At 43.1% G+C, this 17,692-nt stretch overlaps 1 protein-coding gene across 2 annotated transcripts in view; it reads right to left on the bottom strand.

Moving 5' to 3' along the window:
* Nucleotides 1–17,692, bottom strand: part of coro2ba (coronin, actin binding protein, 2Ba) — a 39,074-nt gene that overhangs the window by 11,037 nt on the left and 10,345 nt on the right. For both annotated transcript variants that reach the window (XM_052063196.1, XM_052063197.1), the window contains one exon: nucleotides 1,702–1,902. In XM_052063196.1, the coding sequence (XP_051919156.1) occupies nucleotides 1,702–1,902 (201 nt within the window). Of the gene's footprint in view, nucleotides 1–1,701; nucleotides 1,903–17,692 lie in introns of those variants that run through there.

Genomic DNA, 17,692 nt, shown 5'->3' with positions numbered 1-17,692 from the left:
GTTAAATTGGGATCTGTTGAAAAGAAGGAACGCATAACTTGAATTACTGTACATCTGGTTTTCTCCACTGCATGAAATGCTTCTACACACATTCCCACACAGTGGCCCCCTTTACGATGTTTTTCTAAGTGTTATGTTACAGTTTTTGGCTTTTATCTGGATGAAAAAAAGCCTAAAGATATTGTCAAGTAGAGTCCCAAATAATTGCTCAAACTCATATTATAAACAATCCTCGTCTCACCCCGCCTCGGGTGGTGTCCGTCCCTCATTCAGCTCGGGTCCTCTACCAGAGGCCAGGAAGCTTGAGGGTTCTGCGCAGTATCCTTGCTGTTCCCAGCAGTGCACATTTCTAGACTGAGATGTCCGATGTTGTTCCCCGGATCTGTTGCAACCACTCATCTAGTTTGGGGGTCACTTCCCCGAGTGCTCCGACCACCACAGGCACGACTGTCACCTTTACCTTCCAGGCTCTCTCCAGCTCCTCTCTGAGCCCTTGGTATTTCTCGAGTTTCTCATTTTCCTTCTTCCTGATGTTTCCATCACTTGGGACCGCTACATCCACTACAACGGCTTTCCTCTGCCCTTTATCTATGATCACGATATCTGGTTGGTTCGCCATTACCATCTTGTCAGTCTGGATCTGGAAGTCCCACAGGATCTTCGCTCTGTCATTCTCCACCACCTTCGGAGGTGTTTCCCATTTTGACCTTTGAGTTTCCAGTCCATACTCCGTACAGATGTTTCGGTAGACTATGCCAGCCACCTGGTTATGGCGTTCCATGTAGGCTTTCCCTGCCAACATCTTACACCCTGCAGTTATGTGTTCGATTGTCTCAGGTGCCTCTTTGCACAACCTGCACCTTGGGTCTTGTCTGGTGTGGTATATCTGGGCCTCGATTGCTCTGGTGCTCAGGGCCTGCTCCTGAGCAGCCAGGATGAGTGCCTCTGTGCTGTCCTTCAGGCCAGCCCTCTCTAGCCACTGATAGGACTTCTAAATTCCACTTCAGTTATGGTCCGGTATTACATCCCGTGGAGGGGCTTGTCCTCCCATGATGGTCCCTCTTCCAGCGCCTCATCCTCTGTTCCCCATTGTCTGAGACATTCTCTGAGTACGTCATCTGTTGGAGCCTTCTCCTTGATGTGTATATATATATATACTAGCTGGTTCGCCGCCCTCCGGGCGGCTCATCAGCTAGTTCCTGCGGAAGGCTGGTAAGGTGGGCCTTCGGCCCACAAAAGTGTTGTTGCTTGAATCAACTTTTTGTTCATCTTCATTGCTTATCGTGAAAATAAAGAGATGTTTAGCTCTACTAAATAACTAACAATTTTATTGCAATGCTTGTGGGTAGACAACATTTTTTCGCTAAGATGCCCGCGCGATCGTAGTGAGTCACTGCCTGAGCGGCGCAGCGGCGGCGCGCAGTGGCGGCGCGCAGTGGCGGCGCGCAGTGGCGGCGCGCAGCGGCGCGGTGAAGTAGGTACGTTTTGAAAAGGGACAGACGGAAGGACAGACCGCGTGCGGGACGACGCGCGCAATATATATATAGATATATATATGTATGTGTATATATTATATATATATATTTTTTTTATTTCAAAATGAGAATGCATTTTTCTTCTGCACGGCTGGAGTCAGTGCAGAAAAAGATTCCATGATAATGCAAATCACATGTGGCATTTGACTTGAACAACGAGTGTTACCTGGGAAATAGGAATGATGATGAATGAGCCACCACCAGCACTCTCAGTGACCACAGCCAGGAACTTGGAGTTGACAGCACAGAAGTGGTTGTCGTGGACGTTCTTGGTAATGGGGATTCCATCGTAGCAGTGCTCCCGGCTGCCTACCTTCCCATAGACATTTCGAAACTTGGAGCTTCGGTAGGACAGGCGCCATGACATCTGACATAAAAAAGGACATAGTGGACGTTAAACACATACACTGTGAAATGTATGTTAGAAGCCAAATGTTTTCAAGAATAACAAAACGTCACCATTTGAATGGTGTTCAAAGTTAATTCAAGTTGTTTCACAACTGGCAATTGAGCAGACCTGATTATTGGAACGTGCTGCCATATCCATATACAAATCCACAAACAATTTGAGGAAGTTGAAAATACCCGGTGGTCCACATTGTGGTTGTCTACAACTGAGCACTTTTAGTTGTGTCCGATGTATGATTCTAAAATTTCTGACAAGTCTGGGGTTAAATTTATAATCCGCAAGTAATTCAATGAATGCCTTACAAAGCACAACAACTGCACAGGTTAATTCAAATTCTGATGCCACCCCAAACACTGGAGCTTCTCTCACAGCTGTGTCCAGTCAGCTGTAGCTTTCTGAATTGGGACATTGCTGTGCTGTGTGCATGTTCACAAAAGGTGTGGGTGCAGAAACCCCAACACACAGCCTCAACTCCCCTCTGTCACACTTCTGATGTCGCCTCGGAAACCAGCAGGTCATTTGTCCCTGATTGGCACACTTTCAATCACTTTCATCAATCGCTCTACTAAATAACAAACACTTTTCAAATTTCCGATATTACACTTAGTGAAAGCTTCAATCTTTTTCCAAGGATCATTTTTGAGTAAACATGTTGGGCTGAGGAAATAATTTGTCACATTTCCATCAAGCAAAGGCACAGTTGCAGGGTGGGATGCCCCATCTGTGTATGTCTGATAACAGTCACACATGAAGTGGCGAGAAATACGCAATCATTGTGAGACTGCATGGATGATATCTCACACCGTCAGATAGGAACTGATAGAATTCTTTGGTTAGCAGACAGATTGAGGCACTGACTGAAAATATCATTGGCAATATTCATGAGCTTCACAAATTCATTATTGTATTTTTTTAACGATTCAGAGACAGATGCATTCAATACAATTGTTTCATGTCTGATTCAAGCCATACCAAAATGGCACCAATACTTGGATGCCATTTCGGCATGACTTGAAACAGACATTTGCACTCATTGCATGACCTGACTGCTAAAGTGAAAATAAAATAAAGTTTAACATCTGACCTTACATAAATAACTTTCCTAAAGGGTGTTATCCCATTTTTCATATCCAAACCGAAGAAATCAGATCCAGACAGCAGCTGGATAACACATTAAATGTATCAGCACGGAAGTTGACTGAGGAGAGGGAAATTAGAAACTGATCTGCTTTTAGCTCTCTTGACAAGAATTCATTCATTGGTCACTTGTGTACGGAAATGTGATGCGTCTGTCATCCCACAGAGGTTTGCATGGTCCATGTATGCTCCCACAGAAATAGAACTACACAGGCACACACACTACTTGTGTACCAAGTTTGAAAACCTCTTCATCTCGAGCACAATGCTGATCAGGTCAGCAATGTTCCTCAAATTATATTGTATAACTGTATTCACAGAGCTGCTGTGATATGCTCGGATCTCGGACATCCACCTATTCTTCAAAGTCAGCCGCAGAGATCTCCTTTGTTGAACCTACTACTGCGGAAGTCTCTCGCTGTTCATGTGTAGGCATCATTGCTGGTGACTACACTATGTTCTAGGCACAAGACTGGAGACGTTTCGTATTTTTCTGTGGTCGCTACCACTGAGTCGCTGAACACCCAACCTGCCTCAATGCATCGTCACTGCCAGAAGCGAACTGCAGGGAAGCTCCACCCCCTTTATTTATATACAACCCATAACACGGTATCCCTCCACACAAAATAGCACCAAACATTAAGCAATAATGCCAGTGGCATACATCGTAACCCAACATCCTTACTTACTGATTTTTTTTTCCTGAACATCCAATCAGACAGCTTGTACCTTCTCTGCCTCTTCTCTCATATTTTTACACTGCCTTGCTTTTAAACTCACACTTCCCATCCTCTTCTCCTTTCAGTGGCACTAATCGCTGGAGAATAGCGCCCCACTGGCACCAAGCCTTCCGCCTCTTAACCATCCGACTGCTGAATATAGCCCCCACCCCTACATTCCTCGCTGTAGCATCAGTAGAGTCACCATTTTAGGCTTGCAAAGCAACACTACTGATCAACTCGGTAGAATGTTGTACTTCCAGAAGCACAGCGCAGTCTTGAGCACATGATATGAAACATGTCTGGTAAACGGAAACAAATGTCGCTGTCTGTCAAGGGTGAAATTGTCTCTCACTTTCGAAAGGTAGTCTTCCAGATGAAGCTCAGCCGAGATTACAAATTGGCAAAGTCGACGATTTCGACAATCATCTGTAACAGCAACAAAATCATGGCAGAGTTCAGGGCCAACAGATTGAAAGTTGACCATAAATGGCCTCTGGGTGTGGCACATGCTGAACTGGAGAAGGCACTTTTCATTTCCTGACTAAATGCTTTCTTCATAATATAAAGAATTATTTGTGATTTACATGATTATACTGTACTAGCTGGTTCGCCGCCCTCCGGGCGGCTCATTAGCTAGTTCCTGCGGAAGGCTGGTAAGGTGGTGGTTCGCCGCCCCCCGGGCGGCTCATCAGCTCGTTCCTGCGGAAGGCTGGTAAGGTGGGCCTTCGGCCCACAAAAGTGTTGTTGCTTGGTTCAACTTTTTGTTCATCTTCATTGCTTATCGCGAAAATAAAGAGATGTTTAGCTCTACTAAATAACTAACAATTTTATTGCAATGCTCGTGGGTAGACAACATTTTTTCGCTAAGATGCCCGCGCGATCGTAGTGAGCCACTGCCTGAGCGGCGCAGTGGTGGCGCGCAGCGGCGGTGAAGTAGGTACGTTTTGAAAAGGGACAGACGGAAGGACAGACCGCGTGCGGGACGACGCGCAATATATATATAGATTACATGTTCTTGATTTTACATCTATTTATAGTCTATAGTTGGCAGCCATTTTTTTGGAAATGGTTTAAATGAAATACCGTTATAAGGTACAGATTCGTTATGTCCCTCGATGTATGTTGTAATGAGTTTCGACGTAATAATCATTTATTGTAATGGCCGACTGCAGCACCACTCGCTATCACCTTTGACCGAATCAACCTCCGACATTTAACCATTTTAAATGTGTATCCCTTCCCTTTAAAATTTCACATGCACAGATACACATTGACTCATTTCTGATTTTAACCGGTATCTTTCATCTAAGTCAGTGGTGGGCAAACTACGGCCCGCGGGTCAAATCCGGCTCATTGGTCTTTTTAATCCGGCCCGCCGAAGGTTGGTACACAATTAAGGTTCTATGTCAACGACTGCATTCATTTCATTTGGACTTGTAAAGAGAGGCATTTCAACGCCAGGTGGCACAGTTACTTGAAGTTGCAGAGCATTGGGAGGAAGGGGGATACGATACGGAAGCCCGCAGTAGCGCCAAGTCAAGCAAATCCCGTTCGATACGACGGAATAATGTACTCTTAAAGTCTGGAAAACGTGCCAAAAAATACAAAATACTGCTTTTTAAATAAAGAAATCCAATTAATATTACCGGCATGTCAAATTTAGTTCATCCCTTTTGATCTGGCCCTCCATTATATTTTCTGGTTCTCATGTGGCCTTATGCAAAAAATAATCGCCTACCCCTGATCTAAGTAGACCCCTGAGGAATTGCATAAAATTGTGTTAAGAATGCAAGTATTCTGCGCCTTCATTATGTTGCGGGCACATTTTGTGTTAATCCTAATGACTTCTGTCCCTTGCTCCTGGGATCTTGTCACATTTGCTCCCCAAAGAGGGCTTCATATTTTGTGGTGCTTAGATAAATCCCATGTAAAATGATTGGATTTCTGTGACCTTTGTAAAACATCTAAAGGTCCTGTCACAGGCTGAAGAGTGGAAGTCTAGCAGAGCAAGTTAATACCGGTACCCACCCCCAAAATGACTTTAAAACCCACACATTCCTTAAAATTCACGTTTCAGTGTATTTAAATATATTCGTGAAATCATCAAAAAGCAGTTACCGGTAGTTTTTTGTGTGACAAAATCTCACTCTATGTGTTAATGCATTTCTTACTCTTATCAAATTGAGGATGAACGGGAATCAGGATGCAATGTAACTACTGTTACATGAGTGAACACAGTTGTAGATATTTGCGTGATTGATTCCAGACCTAAAACTTTTGCATTCTTTTCACTGATCTTGAAATATGTCTTCTTTGACAAAGAATAACTAAAATAGCCCCACGTCAGATGGACCTATGGACGCACAAACAACAAAACAAAACAGTATCCAATAATTATTGTCGAGAATGTGTTTGAAATGTGTCCAGCCCCCTGAAGCCTCACTGCTTGTTTTGGCCCCAAACCAATGACAGTGAGAGAGTGTACATGTGCTTTTGCTATAGCATTGCTTTGCTCTAAGGCAGACAACTGCAGAGAGCAGGGTTGTTTTAATTTGTTTTTTGGCCACATTTGCCAGAGGATACTGCTACTTTTAAAAACAGCCACTCCTTCACTTTCTGCCTCCCTTTCTTTTAAATGTCTCATTCAACCCGTTTCTTCTTGTCTGCTAAGCACACACACGCGCGCACACACACACACACACACACACACACACACACACATGGGTGACTTGGCCACACAAGTTTTAATTTTCAATGTTTTCCCTATTATGTCTGGAAGTAATGACAACTTGACAAGAAAAGCTCAAAGCAGCTGGAGGCATGTTGATCCGTATCATTTGTTAATGTATGCACAATTTTTAGAGCGACATGACATACACAGAAGGAAAACCAAGCAAACAGATTAACTACACAAATGTCGATGCTAACCTCTCTGCTAAACTTACACAAATAAATAAATGCTGGTCTCTGTAGGTCAGAATTTTGGGCATTATGTTATTATTTGTTGTTTGTGCATAGGCACCAAACAGCAGCTCAGCATACCCACCCTTTTTGGAGTCCTTGGAGGGGGTGCTGGAGAGTACTCCTGCTGGGGACTCCCTTGTTCTACTGGGGGACTTCAATGCTCACGTGGGCAATGACAGTGAGACCTGGAGGCGCGTGATTGGCAGGAACGGCCCCCCGATCAGAACTCGAGTGGTGTTTTGTTATTGGACTTCTGTGCTCGTCACGGACTGTCCATAACGAACACGTTGTTCAAACATAAGGGTGTCCACATGTGCACTTGGCACCAGGACACCCTAGGCCGTAGTTCGATGATCGACCTTGTGGTCGTGTCATCGGATTTGCGGCCGCATGTTCTGGACACTCGGGTGAAGAGAGGGGCGGAGCTGTCAACTGATCACCACCTGGTGGTGAGTAGGCTCCGATGGTGGGGGAAGATGCCGGTCCGTCCTGGCAGACCCAAACGTATTGTGAGGGTTTGTTGGGAGCGTCTGGCGGAATCCCCTGTCAGAAGGAGTTTCAACTCCCACCTCCGACAGAGCTTTTCCCATGTTCCGGGGTACGCGGGGGACATTGAGTCCGAGTGGACCATGTTCCGTGCCTCTATTGTTGAGGCGGCCAATCTGAGTTGTGGCTGTAAGGTGGTTGGTGCCTGTCATGGCGGCAACCCCTGTACTCGCTGGTGGACACCAGCAGTAAGGGATGCCGTCAAGCTGAAGAAGGAGTCCTATCGAGCCTTTATGGCCTGTGGGACCCCAGAGGCAGCTGACGGGTATCGACTGGCCAAGCGGAACGCAGGTTTGGTGGTCGCGGAGGCAAAAACCCGAGCATGGGAAGAGTTCGGTGAGGCCATGGAAGCCGACTTCCTGACGGCTTCGAGGAAATTCTGGTCCACCATCCGACGTCTCAGGAGGGGGAAGCAGTGCACCACTAACACTGTGTACAGTGGGGATGGGGCGCTGCTGACTTCGACTCGGGACGTTGTGAACCGGTGGGGAGAGTACTTCGAAGACCTCCTCGACTCCACCAACACGTCTTCCTTGGAGGAAGCAGAGCCCGGGGACTCTGAGGTGGGCTCTCCTATCTCTGTGGTTGAAGTCACCGATGTGGTTAAAAAGCTCCTCGGTGGCAAGGCCCCAGGGGTGGATGAGATCCGCCCGGAGTTCCTCAAGGTTCTGGATGTTGTGGGGCTGTCCTGGTTGACACGCCTCTGCAACATCGCGTGGTCAACGGGGAGAGTGCCTCTGGATTGGCAGACCGGGGTGGTAGTCCCTCTTTTTAAAAAGGGGGACCGGAGGGTGTGTTCCAACTACAGAGGGATCACACTCCTCAGCCTCCCTGGTAAGGTCTATTCAGGGGTGCTGGAGAGGAGGGTCCGTCAGGAAGTCGAGCCTCAGATTGAGGAGGAGCAGTGTGGTTTTCGTCCCGGCCGTGGAACAGTGGACCAGCTCTACACCCTTAGCAGGGTTCTCGAGGGTATGTGGGAATTCGCCCAACCAGTCTACATGTGTTTTGTGGACTTGGACAAGGTGTTTGACCGTGTCCCTCGGGGAGTTCTGTGGGGGGTGCTTCGTGCGTATGGAGTACCGAACCCCCTGATACGGGCTGTTCGGTCATTATACCACCGATGTCAGAGTTTGGTTCGCATTGCCGGCAGTAAGTCGCAATCGTTTCCAGTGAGGGTAGGACTCCGCCAAGGCTGCCCTTTGTCACCGATTCTTGCATGTCAACCTGACAGGTTGATTATAATTTTCAGGCAGGTTGAACATGCCTGAAAATTATAATGCAGAAAGAGGTTAATAGCAGGTAAGAGTATAATCCTTTTCATTTTAGCCTGTCCTAGAAAAAACGCAAATGTTGAGGTGTCAGGAACTTCTAATAACAAGGAATAATAACAAGAAATAAAAATGGGAAAGGAACAACCATAGGTGGAGGTGGTATGGTGCACACAAAGGATCCAGTGTAGGGTCCGGTCTCCAAGGGCCACTTCAAGGCCCAGATGTGCTTCTGCCATCTCGGGATGCGAGTGCATAACTCGCAGGCTGAAGGAAGGGAGCCACTTTTATTTACATTAGTTGAAGTCAGCTGTAACCACTTCAACAACGGCGCAGTCATCCCGCTTGTCGATATCTGCGAAGTTACGAACATTGGGTCTAACCCACCACTGCGCAGTGATACGCCACGCAATACACGGGATTTATTTGGGTCACAAAAATAGACCCCCGAATGAATCTGTTTCAGCCCACAAGGGTTTATTTACAGTGTAAAAAATACTTGTTCCTAAAATAATGTTGATGTTATGTTTCTGTTTGGTTACATTTGGTTTTGTTCCCTCAAGTGCCCTTTTTGTTGCCACCTGTTCTCGTCATCAGTGTCCCTTGTATTTAACCAATCAGCTCCCTCAACCCTTTGTGTCTCATCACTTTGATTGTATTTAGTTCCCTGAGTTCTGGCAGTCTTTGTTGGGTCATTGTGAGCGTGAGTATGTGAGTATGTGTGCTCCTGTCATGTTTTGTTTCCTGTCATAGTTTTGTTTGTAATGTTGGTTGCTTGTGATTTCCAGGCATTTTTTGAGTACCTCGAGTTAGTGTTTTTTCAGTGTACTCCTGTGTATTGTTGTTAAATACATTTTGGTCAATCCACCCTGCTTCTCCCTGTCACCCTGCTTTCTAGGCTGCAACCAACTACCCTACCACCATCACGCAAAACTTGACAGTTGAGGTCAGTTTATTTCTTTTCAAACCATTGCTCAATGTCCACGAAGCTCCTTTGTTGCAGTGCATCCAAACATACAGTACAGACAAACAAATGCATACATACATACATACATGCGATTGCATACTATAAAACCAGTTGTCCCCAACCTTTTTTCCACCGTCATGACCATACATCTGCACACTGGCAACCATTCATCAACAGGGGTTGGGTTTGGGGGCTGATTAATAACATTCTTCATCAACAAGCGTAAATACTGAATGGCATTTTAGTCTTAGCAATGTGGTTAGCCACCAAGTATGATGCTCTGTTGATGTGGAGGTCCTCAGTAATTGTCACTGTCATGATTGGTTTCTTTCAAAATACTGCAAAGACTTGTATTCTTTTTTTTTTTTAATGCAGGATGTTTGGTGTCCAAGTGATTAATCAGTTCAGAAGGCTTCATTGACCCATTGCAGAGCCACTCACTAGTGATGGGTCCATGAGGCCTCATGAGGCGTGTCGACACAATGACACACTGTGTTGATACTATACTGATACTGTGTCGCTGACCACTCCCACCTGCTGGACCTTCAAAATCCCTGCAGCCAACCCACTTGACAGACTGAACAAACTGATTTGATGATGACATGTATTCAATGCACTACCTCGCTCTACCCAATGACTGGTACTGAATGAGTTAAAAGCTCAGTGTAGCCACAAGCGCCATTGTTTATGTTGTTGTTTATGCTGTTTATATTGTCTATACTGTTCAGATTACATGTCTTTTTATATAGTGTAGCTGCTATCCTTTCTTGCATACATGCATGTAAACATGCATGTTTACATGCATGTATGCACTGAGGATTGAGAGGAAGAAATTTCATCTATGCTGCATGTCATACATAAAGCATATTTGACAATAAAGATAACATTGACCCTTGACAATATCATTCACATCCATGCATTCATATTGTATAATTCAATGTGTTTCAATAATGTGAAATTCGTGTGAATGAGGATGCTTGTGGGCTTTGTCTTCACAATTTTTTATTTAGAAAAATAAGATGCTCCAGTTTTTTAAATTTCAGTCTGTTGCATTTAATGCATGCTATTTCCTCTGTTGTAGAGAAGACACACACACAATGGAATAAGACATGTCAAAAATCCGAGAGGCACTTGGTGAGACAAGGAGATTTTAATGAATACCTCAGCGAGCGTGAGGGAGCCGGTAAACCCAATTGCCACGTTAGAAACACCCAGCAGCAAGCCTACTGGACACGTCACAAACTAGCATACAACCGGCTAGCAACGAGACCCGACAAAATGCCACCCAAACAGAAGCAAGACACAAAGCAGGAAGAGGATTCTCTGACCCTCACTCAAGTAAATGAATTACTCCAGCAACAAAAAGAACTTTTTACGGCGCTCTTGCAACAACAACAGGAAAATTTCAAAGGATTTGTCAAGATGATAATAGACTCAACAAACTCATGACTTGACACTTTTACCAGGGAAGTCCAAGAAATAAAAACCAGCATCAACTTTACCCAAAAAGAGGTAGACGACATTAAAAAAAAATCTAATCTGTCAAACTGGCCATTCCAAAGACATGCAAACGGAATTCTACAAAGTATGTGACGGCATGCTTGTATTAACGGACAAGGTGGACTACCGTATTTTCACGACTATAAGGCGCCATTAAAAGTCTTAAATTTTCTCCAAAATGGACAGTACGCCTTATGGTGCGGAGCGTCCTTTATATGCGCTGAGTTCCAAAATCTGACTGACTGCCGACACGCTGTTTATATAGAGAAAAGGCGGAAGTGACTGTGAAAGAAGTCGGCCAATCAGGGAAGGGTGGGCGTGTATACATACATATATGGAGAGGGAGAGAGAGAGAGAGAGAGGGAGAGAGAGGACAGACAAGCTAGTCCGCCAATGGTGAAGGGTGGGCGTGTAAGTGGACGCCTCAAGCCAGTACCAACACTTGTATAGAGTGTGGCAATGTGCTTTGTTGCAAAACAACTCCGGTTTTGGTTTCTAAGAACCCCTGAAAATAAATTCGACGAAAAGACACGCATGACTACGAAGCTCAGTTCAAGCCACCGGTTATGCTTTTGGCATGCGTGCCCATCTCACAGCAGCGGTGAAAAAAAAAAAGTCAAGCAAATGAACTCTGAGCTTGCCGTTATTCCCGGAGGCTTGACTAAAGAACTCCAACCGCTGGACATTGGCATCAACCGGGCGTTCAAAGTAAAGTTGCAAACGGCATGGGAACAATGGATGATCGGTGGCAAACACAACTTTACAAAGAGTGAGAGGCAGCGCTTGGCGAGTTACGCCACAATAGGCAAAACAAGAGGGAACGCGGCGTTTTTGATGGATTACGGTACTTGCACAATTGTTCAATTCTTTCTACACACACACGCGCTGCCACCATGTTTCGCTCTGTTCTTTACTTTCAAATGTGGGAAAGCTTCACACGAGAGAAATGTTGACTTTGCTGTTGCTACTCCTTCTTTCCGCTCGGCAATGCGTAGCAACTCACACTAGCATGTGATGCATTCAATGACAACTGAAATGTGCAGTCCTCTGCTTCTGATACAGAGGATGAGGACTTTGATGGATTTCTAGGTGATGATTGATCGAAAAACGTGACAACATTGTACGATGGCTAAATAAAATACACCCGAACTCAGTTCTGCTTTCGTTGCCTTTTTAAAAACGTGTTTTTATCTTATTTGTATGTTTTGGCATGCTACCGTATGCTTCAAGCTAACGTGTTAGAGTGCGCGCATGCATGCCGTATGTTTAAGCTGGCGTATGTTTTACCACTGTAAAACTGCGGCTATTCGTACGATGCGTCCTGTGTATGTGTAAAATACAGAAATGTCACGCATTAATGAGACTGCGGCCATTAGTACGATGCGTCGAATAGTCGTGAAAATACGGTACTTGGAAGGACAGTCAAGAAGAAACAACTTAGTAATTGATGGAATTGAGGAAAAACCGGGAGAAACGTGGACTGAAACAGAGGAAAAAGTTCAAAAAATCCTTAAGGAGAAACTGCTGATACAGGGGCAAATTGAGGTGGAGAGAGCTCACCGCACAGGAAGACAAGACCCTGGAAGACCTCGACCAAGGCCAGTTGTGGTGAAATTTCTAAGATACAAGGACAGATCAAGGATCCTACAAAAAGCAAAATATTTAAAAGGCTCCAACATCTACATTAACGAAGACTTTACAGATGCCGTACGACAAAAAAGAAAAGAGCTCCTCCCAAAATTAAAAGCTGCACGTGACAGAGGGGAAACTGCCTACTTAAGACATAACAAACTTATTGTCCACCCCCGCACCAGTACTCCAACACAACAGGCTCGAGTTCAACACCATCAAGCAGCATACTGAGAATTTTTCACCACCCGACAATAAAAATTCTGACCCTCCTGAAGCAGGAAATTCACATACCAAAAAACATGGACTTCGAATCCTTTGATGACCCTTCCAACCCTTTGATGACCTCCAACCCTACTGACCACAAGACGTTTGACCCTGAGAACAACTTGGACCCGGACAATAACTTTTTCAAGACCGACCGACCGCGAGGCAGCCAGCGACGACCGACCGTGAGGGAGCCAGTGATGACCGCGAGGAAGCCAGCGACGACTGCAGGGAAGCCAGCGACCGTGAGGAAGCCTGGAGACAACCAGCCTGCGACCACCGTGAGGGAGCCAACGACGACCGCAAGGGAGCCAGAGACGACCGAGAGGAAACCAGCGACGACTGCAGGGGAGCCAGTGACCGCGAGGGAGCCGGGAGACGGCGAGCCTGAGGCAGCCGGGAGACAACCAGCCAGCGCGCGTGAGAGAGCCGGGAGGCAGCCAGCCGGCGAGCGTGAGGGAGTCGGCGACGACCGCAAGGGAGCCAATGACCACGAGGGACCCAGTGATGACGGCGAGAGAGCGAGCGACAACAGCGAGGGAACCAACGACGGCCGTGAGGGAGCCATTGACGACCGTGTGGGAGCGGGAAATTCACATCCCAAAAACATGAACTTCCAACCCTTTGAAGATATTGACTATAAGCCATTCGATCCCGAGAACAATTTGGACCCAGACAATAACTTCTTCAACAACAAACAAAGGGTAACAAACTCTGACTATTACCTGGATGAACAATTCAACACTAATATAAAATTGGAAAATGCACTTTCGGTAATACACTTAAACAGTAGAAGTCTCTATAAAAACTTCACAAAAATTAAAGAATACCTGACTAAATTCAATAAATTTAAAATAATTGCCATATCAGAAACTTGGCTTGATGAAGATAAAACAACTGAAATGGAAATAGAAGGTTATGAAATGTTTGCAACTAATAGAGAAAACAAAAAAGGAGGCGGGGTTGCAATATATGCAGACAAAGCACTTAAATGTAGTAAAATCGAGAGATTGACAAACACAATAGAAAACCTAATGGAATGTCTAACCATTGAAATACACAATAAAAAGGCATCAAATATCATCATAAGCTGCATCTATAGGACACCAGGAACATGTATTGACACATTCAATAAAAAACTAACAGATATGCTCAGTTACTACAACGATAAGAAAACACGAATAATATGTGGTGACTTTAACATTGACTTATTAAACCCAAATAGACACAAAAAAACAACTGACTTCATAAATACTATGTACAGCAACAGCTTTTTCCCAGTAATCTTGAAACCTAGCAGAATAACAGTTGACACGGCCACATTAATAGATAATATATTTATAAATAAGATTGATCATAAAATGGAAAGTGGACTTCTCATTAATGACATAAGTGACCACCTGCCTGTTTTTGCAGTTTTTCATAATTATTTCGATAGAAAAGCTAAATCAACAACTCGTATAACAGAAATAAGACTAAGAACCCAACGTTCCATCGATGCCTTTAAGCAAGACCTAGAAAAACAAAACTGGACCGAGGTCTACTCAAACGAAGACCCAAATACAGCGTTTGAAGTATTTCAGTCTACCATAATCTCCTTATATGATAAACATTTTCCATTAACTAAAGTTTCCAAAAAGTATAAAGACCCAAGTAAGCCATGGATAACGAAAGGCATAGAAAACGCATGTAAAAAGAAAAACAATTTATATAAATTGTTTTTAAAATTCAGAACTGAAGAAGCAGAAAAAAAATATAAGACCTATAAAAATAAACTAGTAAATATTATAAGAACCAGTAAAAGAGATCATTATCATGCACTATTAGAGCAGAATAAAGGTAACACACAAGAAATATGGAAAATACTTAACCAAGTAATCAGAAATAGTCCTAAAAAAATGGATTATCCAGAGTACTTTATCAAAGGCAAAAATACTATTTTGGAAAAAACTGCAGAAATAGCAACTGAATTTAATGAGTATTTTGTCAACATCGGCAGTAACCTAGCAAAACAAATTCCTGATCCAACAGACCTGTTTGAAGTGGATAGATACGTAGAAAAAAACTCCTCCACAATGTTCCTTACTGCAGTAAAACAAGAAGAAGTATCAAATATTATAAAAACTTTTAAAAATAAAAAGTCAACTGATTGCTTTAATATTGATATGACAATAATCAAGCAGATTATAGAATATGTAGTGCGACCTTTCACGCACATATGCAACCTGTCATTCAAAGCTGGTATCTTTCCATCAAAAATGAAAATTGCTAAAGTTATTCCAATCTATAAAAGTGGAGAAAAACATCTGTTTACAAATTATAGACCAATATCACTACTACCACAATTTTCAAAAATATTAGAAAAACTATTTTCTCGCAGACTTGATAGTTTTATACAAAAGCATGCGCTGTTAAGTGAAAATCAATATGGCTTCAGGGAAAAACGGACCACCTCAATGGCAGTTATGGAGTTTGTGGAAGCAATAGCCACTAATATAGACAACAAAGAATTTACTGTTGGGGTTTTCCTAGATCTAAAAAAAGCTTTTGACACAATAGATCACAGTATATTATTGAAAAAACTAGAAAGATATGGCATTAGAGGTGTAGCTTATAAATGGATAAAAAGTTATTTAGAAAACAGATATCAGTACGTGCAACTCAACAATAAAAAAACGAATCAACTGAAAATCACTCACGGAGTACCTCAGGGGTCAGTGCTTGGTCCAAAACTATTCATCTTATATATAAATGATATCTGCAAGGTCTCAAAACTATTTAAATGTGTCCTATTTGCTTATGATACAACTTTCTACTGTTCTGGAATAAATCTGAAACAGCTCCTGACAACCGTAGAAAACGAATTAAATAAATTAAAAAACTGGTTCTACAGAAATAAATTGTCACTTAACCTGAAAAAATCTAAGTCAATTGTTTTTGGCACAAGACCAATCAAACACCAAGCTAAAATTATGGTAAACTCAATTGAAATAGAAAGAGCGTATGAAACCAAGTTTCTCGGATTAGTAATAGACTCAAAACTATGTTGGAAACCACATATCGATAACGTAAAAAGAAAAATAGCCAAGACCGTAGGGATCCTCTACAAAACCAAGGAAGTGCTAAATAAGAGATCCTTGTACACATTATACACTTCATTATTATTACCATACATGACCTACTGTGTGGAAATATGGGGAAATGCCTGCAAAACAAACACACTCGCTATTCTCAAACTACAAATAAAGCTATTCGAATTATTAATAGATCAAAATATACGGAACCCACAAATCCACTATTTATCAAATTAAATACGATGAAATTGTATGACCTGGTTGACTTTAAAATCCACCAATTAAAGTACAAAGCACACAATAACCTGCTCTGCAAAAACATTCAGAAGTTTTTTGAAATTCGAGAAAGCAACTATGAATTAAGAGGTACCAACTTATTCAAAAAACTCAAAACAAGAACAAACATCAAGCAAAGAAGTGTATCTAGCAAAGGTGTTAATCTGTGGAATAATCTCGAAACGGACCTAAAAATGAGTAAATCGCTTGCTGAGTTCAAAAACAAATTTTTAAAAATAGTACAAACAACCTACAGCAATCAAAGTTAAAATGATAAATTCTAAACATTAAATATAATGATAAATCAGAACTAAGTTGATAAATAGAGAAAGGTATTGCAATATCCATTATGAATACAAGAGAAAATTGACACAAGAGTGCCAGGGTGAGGATGTATATAATCCCGATACAAACCAAAAGTTATGAAAATATCACGGTTAAGGATAAAGTATGAGCCTTAATGGAGACTTCTTCTTACTTTTTCTTTTCTGATTGATATAAAAATGATTTAGTAGATATAAACACATAACGGGGTTGGACTAGATAAGTTTTTTTACTTCATCCTACTCCCTTGAACATAATAACTGTGTTGAATGAAGACTGATTTCTTTACTTTTTTATCTACCTTATTTTCTGTCAAATTATTACTGTATATGTTTTATGTTCAATAAACAAACAAACCAAACCTTATTCTCCAAAAGGAGATCAAAATGGCTCTACGCGGCGGACAATTTGTATTTGTCCGGAAGCTGCTCCATAATATGCACATACTGTAGCAACGTCACTCGAGTGAAGCGCGTCTCAGCACTCAGCAGTCGATAGTCTGCTGCTCTCATCTGTGCGCCGAGCACGTACTTGCGGCGCTGACCCAACCCACGCCACATATTAAGCTTTGAACTACGACAACAGCTAAGCTAGCCTAGCCGATGTAATGATGGTCAGCAGACAAGGTTTACGTTTTATGTGACTTTTAATAGCAACGTGGCAGAGTCATCAAACATGCGGTGTGCTCACTCACACTTTCTGGAACTCCCCCTTAGAGGCGGGACCTCTCAATCAACTGGAGTATGAGGTACAGTACAAACGTTCATAAAACACTTCTCATATAATAATAGCCTATTATATGACAGCCGGCATGACGCTAGAAGTCAGACGGACACATTTTTTCTGATAATCAGTGTGTTTTCCGTATTGCCCAAACATATATTTTTATTCGAGCGAGGGTGAGGTCTAGCTTGTTTCGGCAATCGGTATCGTGTCGCCAGACACACTTCCTTAGGATACACTGTGCGGGCTTTTGCTGCGTCAATGCCCCCTGCACTGAGTCGACGCCCCTGGACTAAGTGACGCAGCTTGGACTGTGCCAAGCAGCAGATGCAGTCTAAACTGCACCGGTGC

The sequence above is a fragment of the Hippocampus zosterae genome, chromosome 4, assembly GCF_025434085.1.
Source record: "Hippocampus zosterae strain Florida chromosome 4, ASM2543408v3, whole genome shotgun sequence".
Classification (NCBI taxonomy): domain Eukaryota; kingdom Metazoa; phylum Chordata; class Actinopteri; order Syngnathiformes; family Syngnathidae; genus Hippocampus; species Hippocampus zosterae.
The sequence above is the reverse complement of the archived record's forward strand: the minus strand, read 5'-3'. Positions and strand labels throughout refer to the sequence as shown.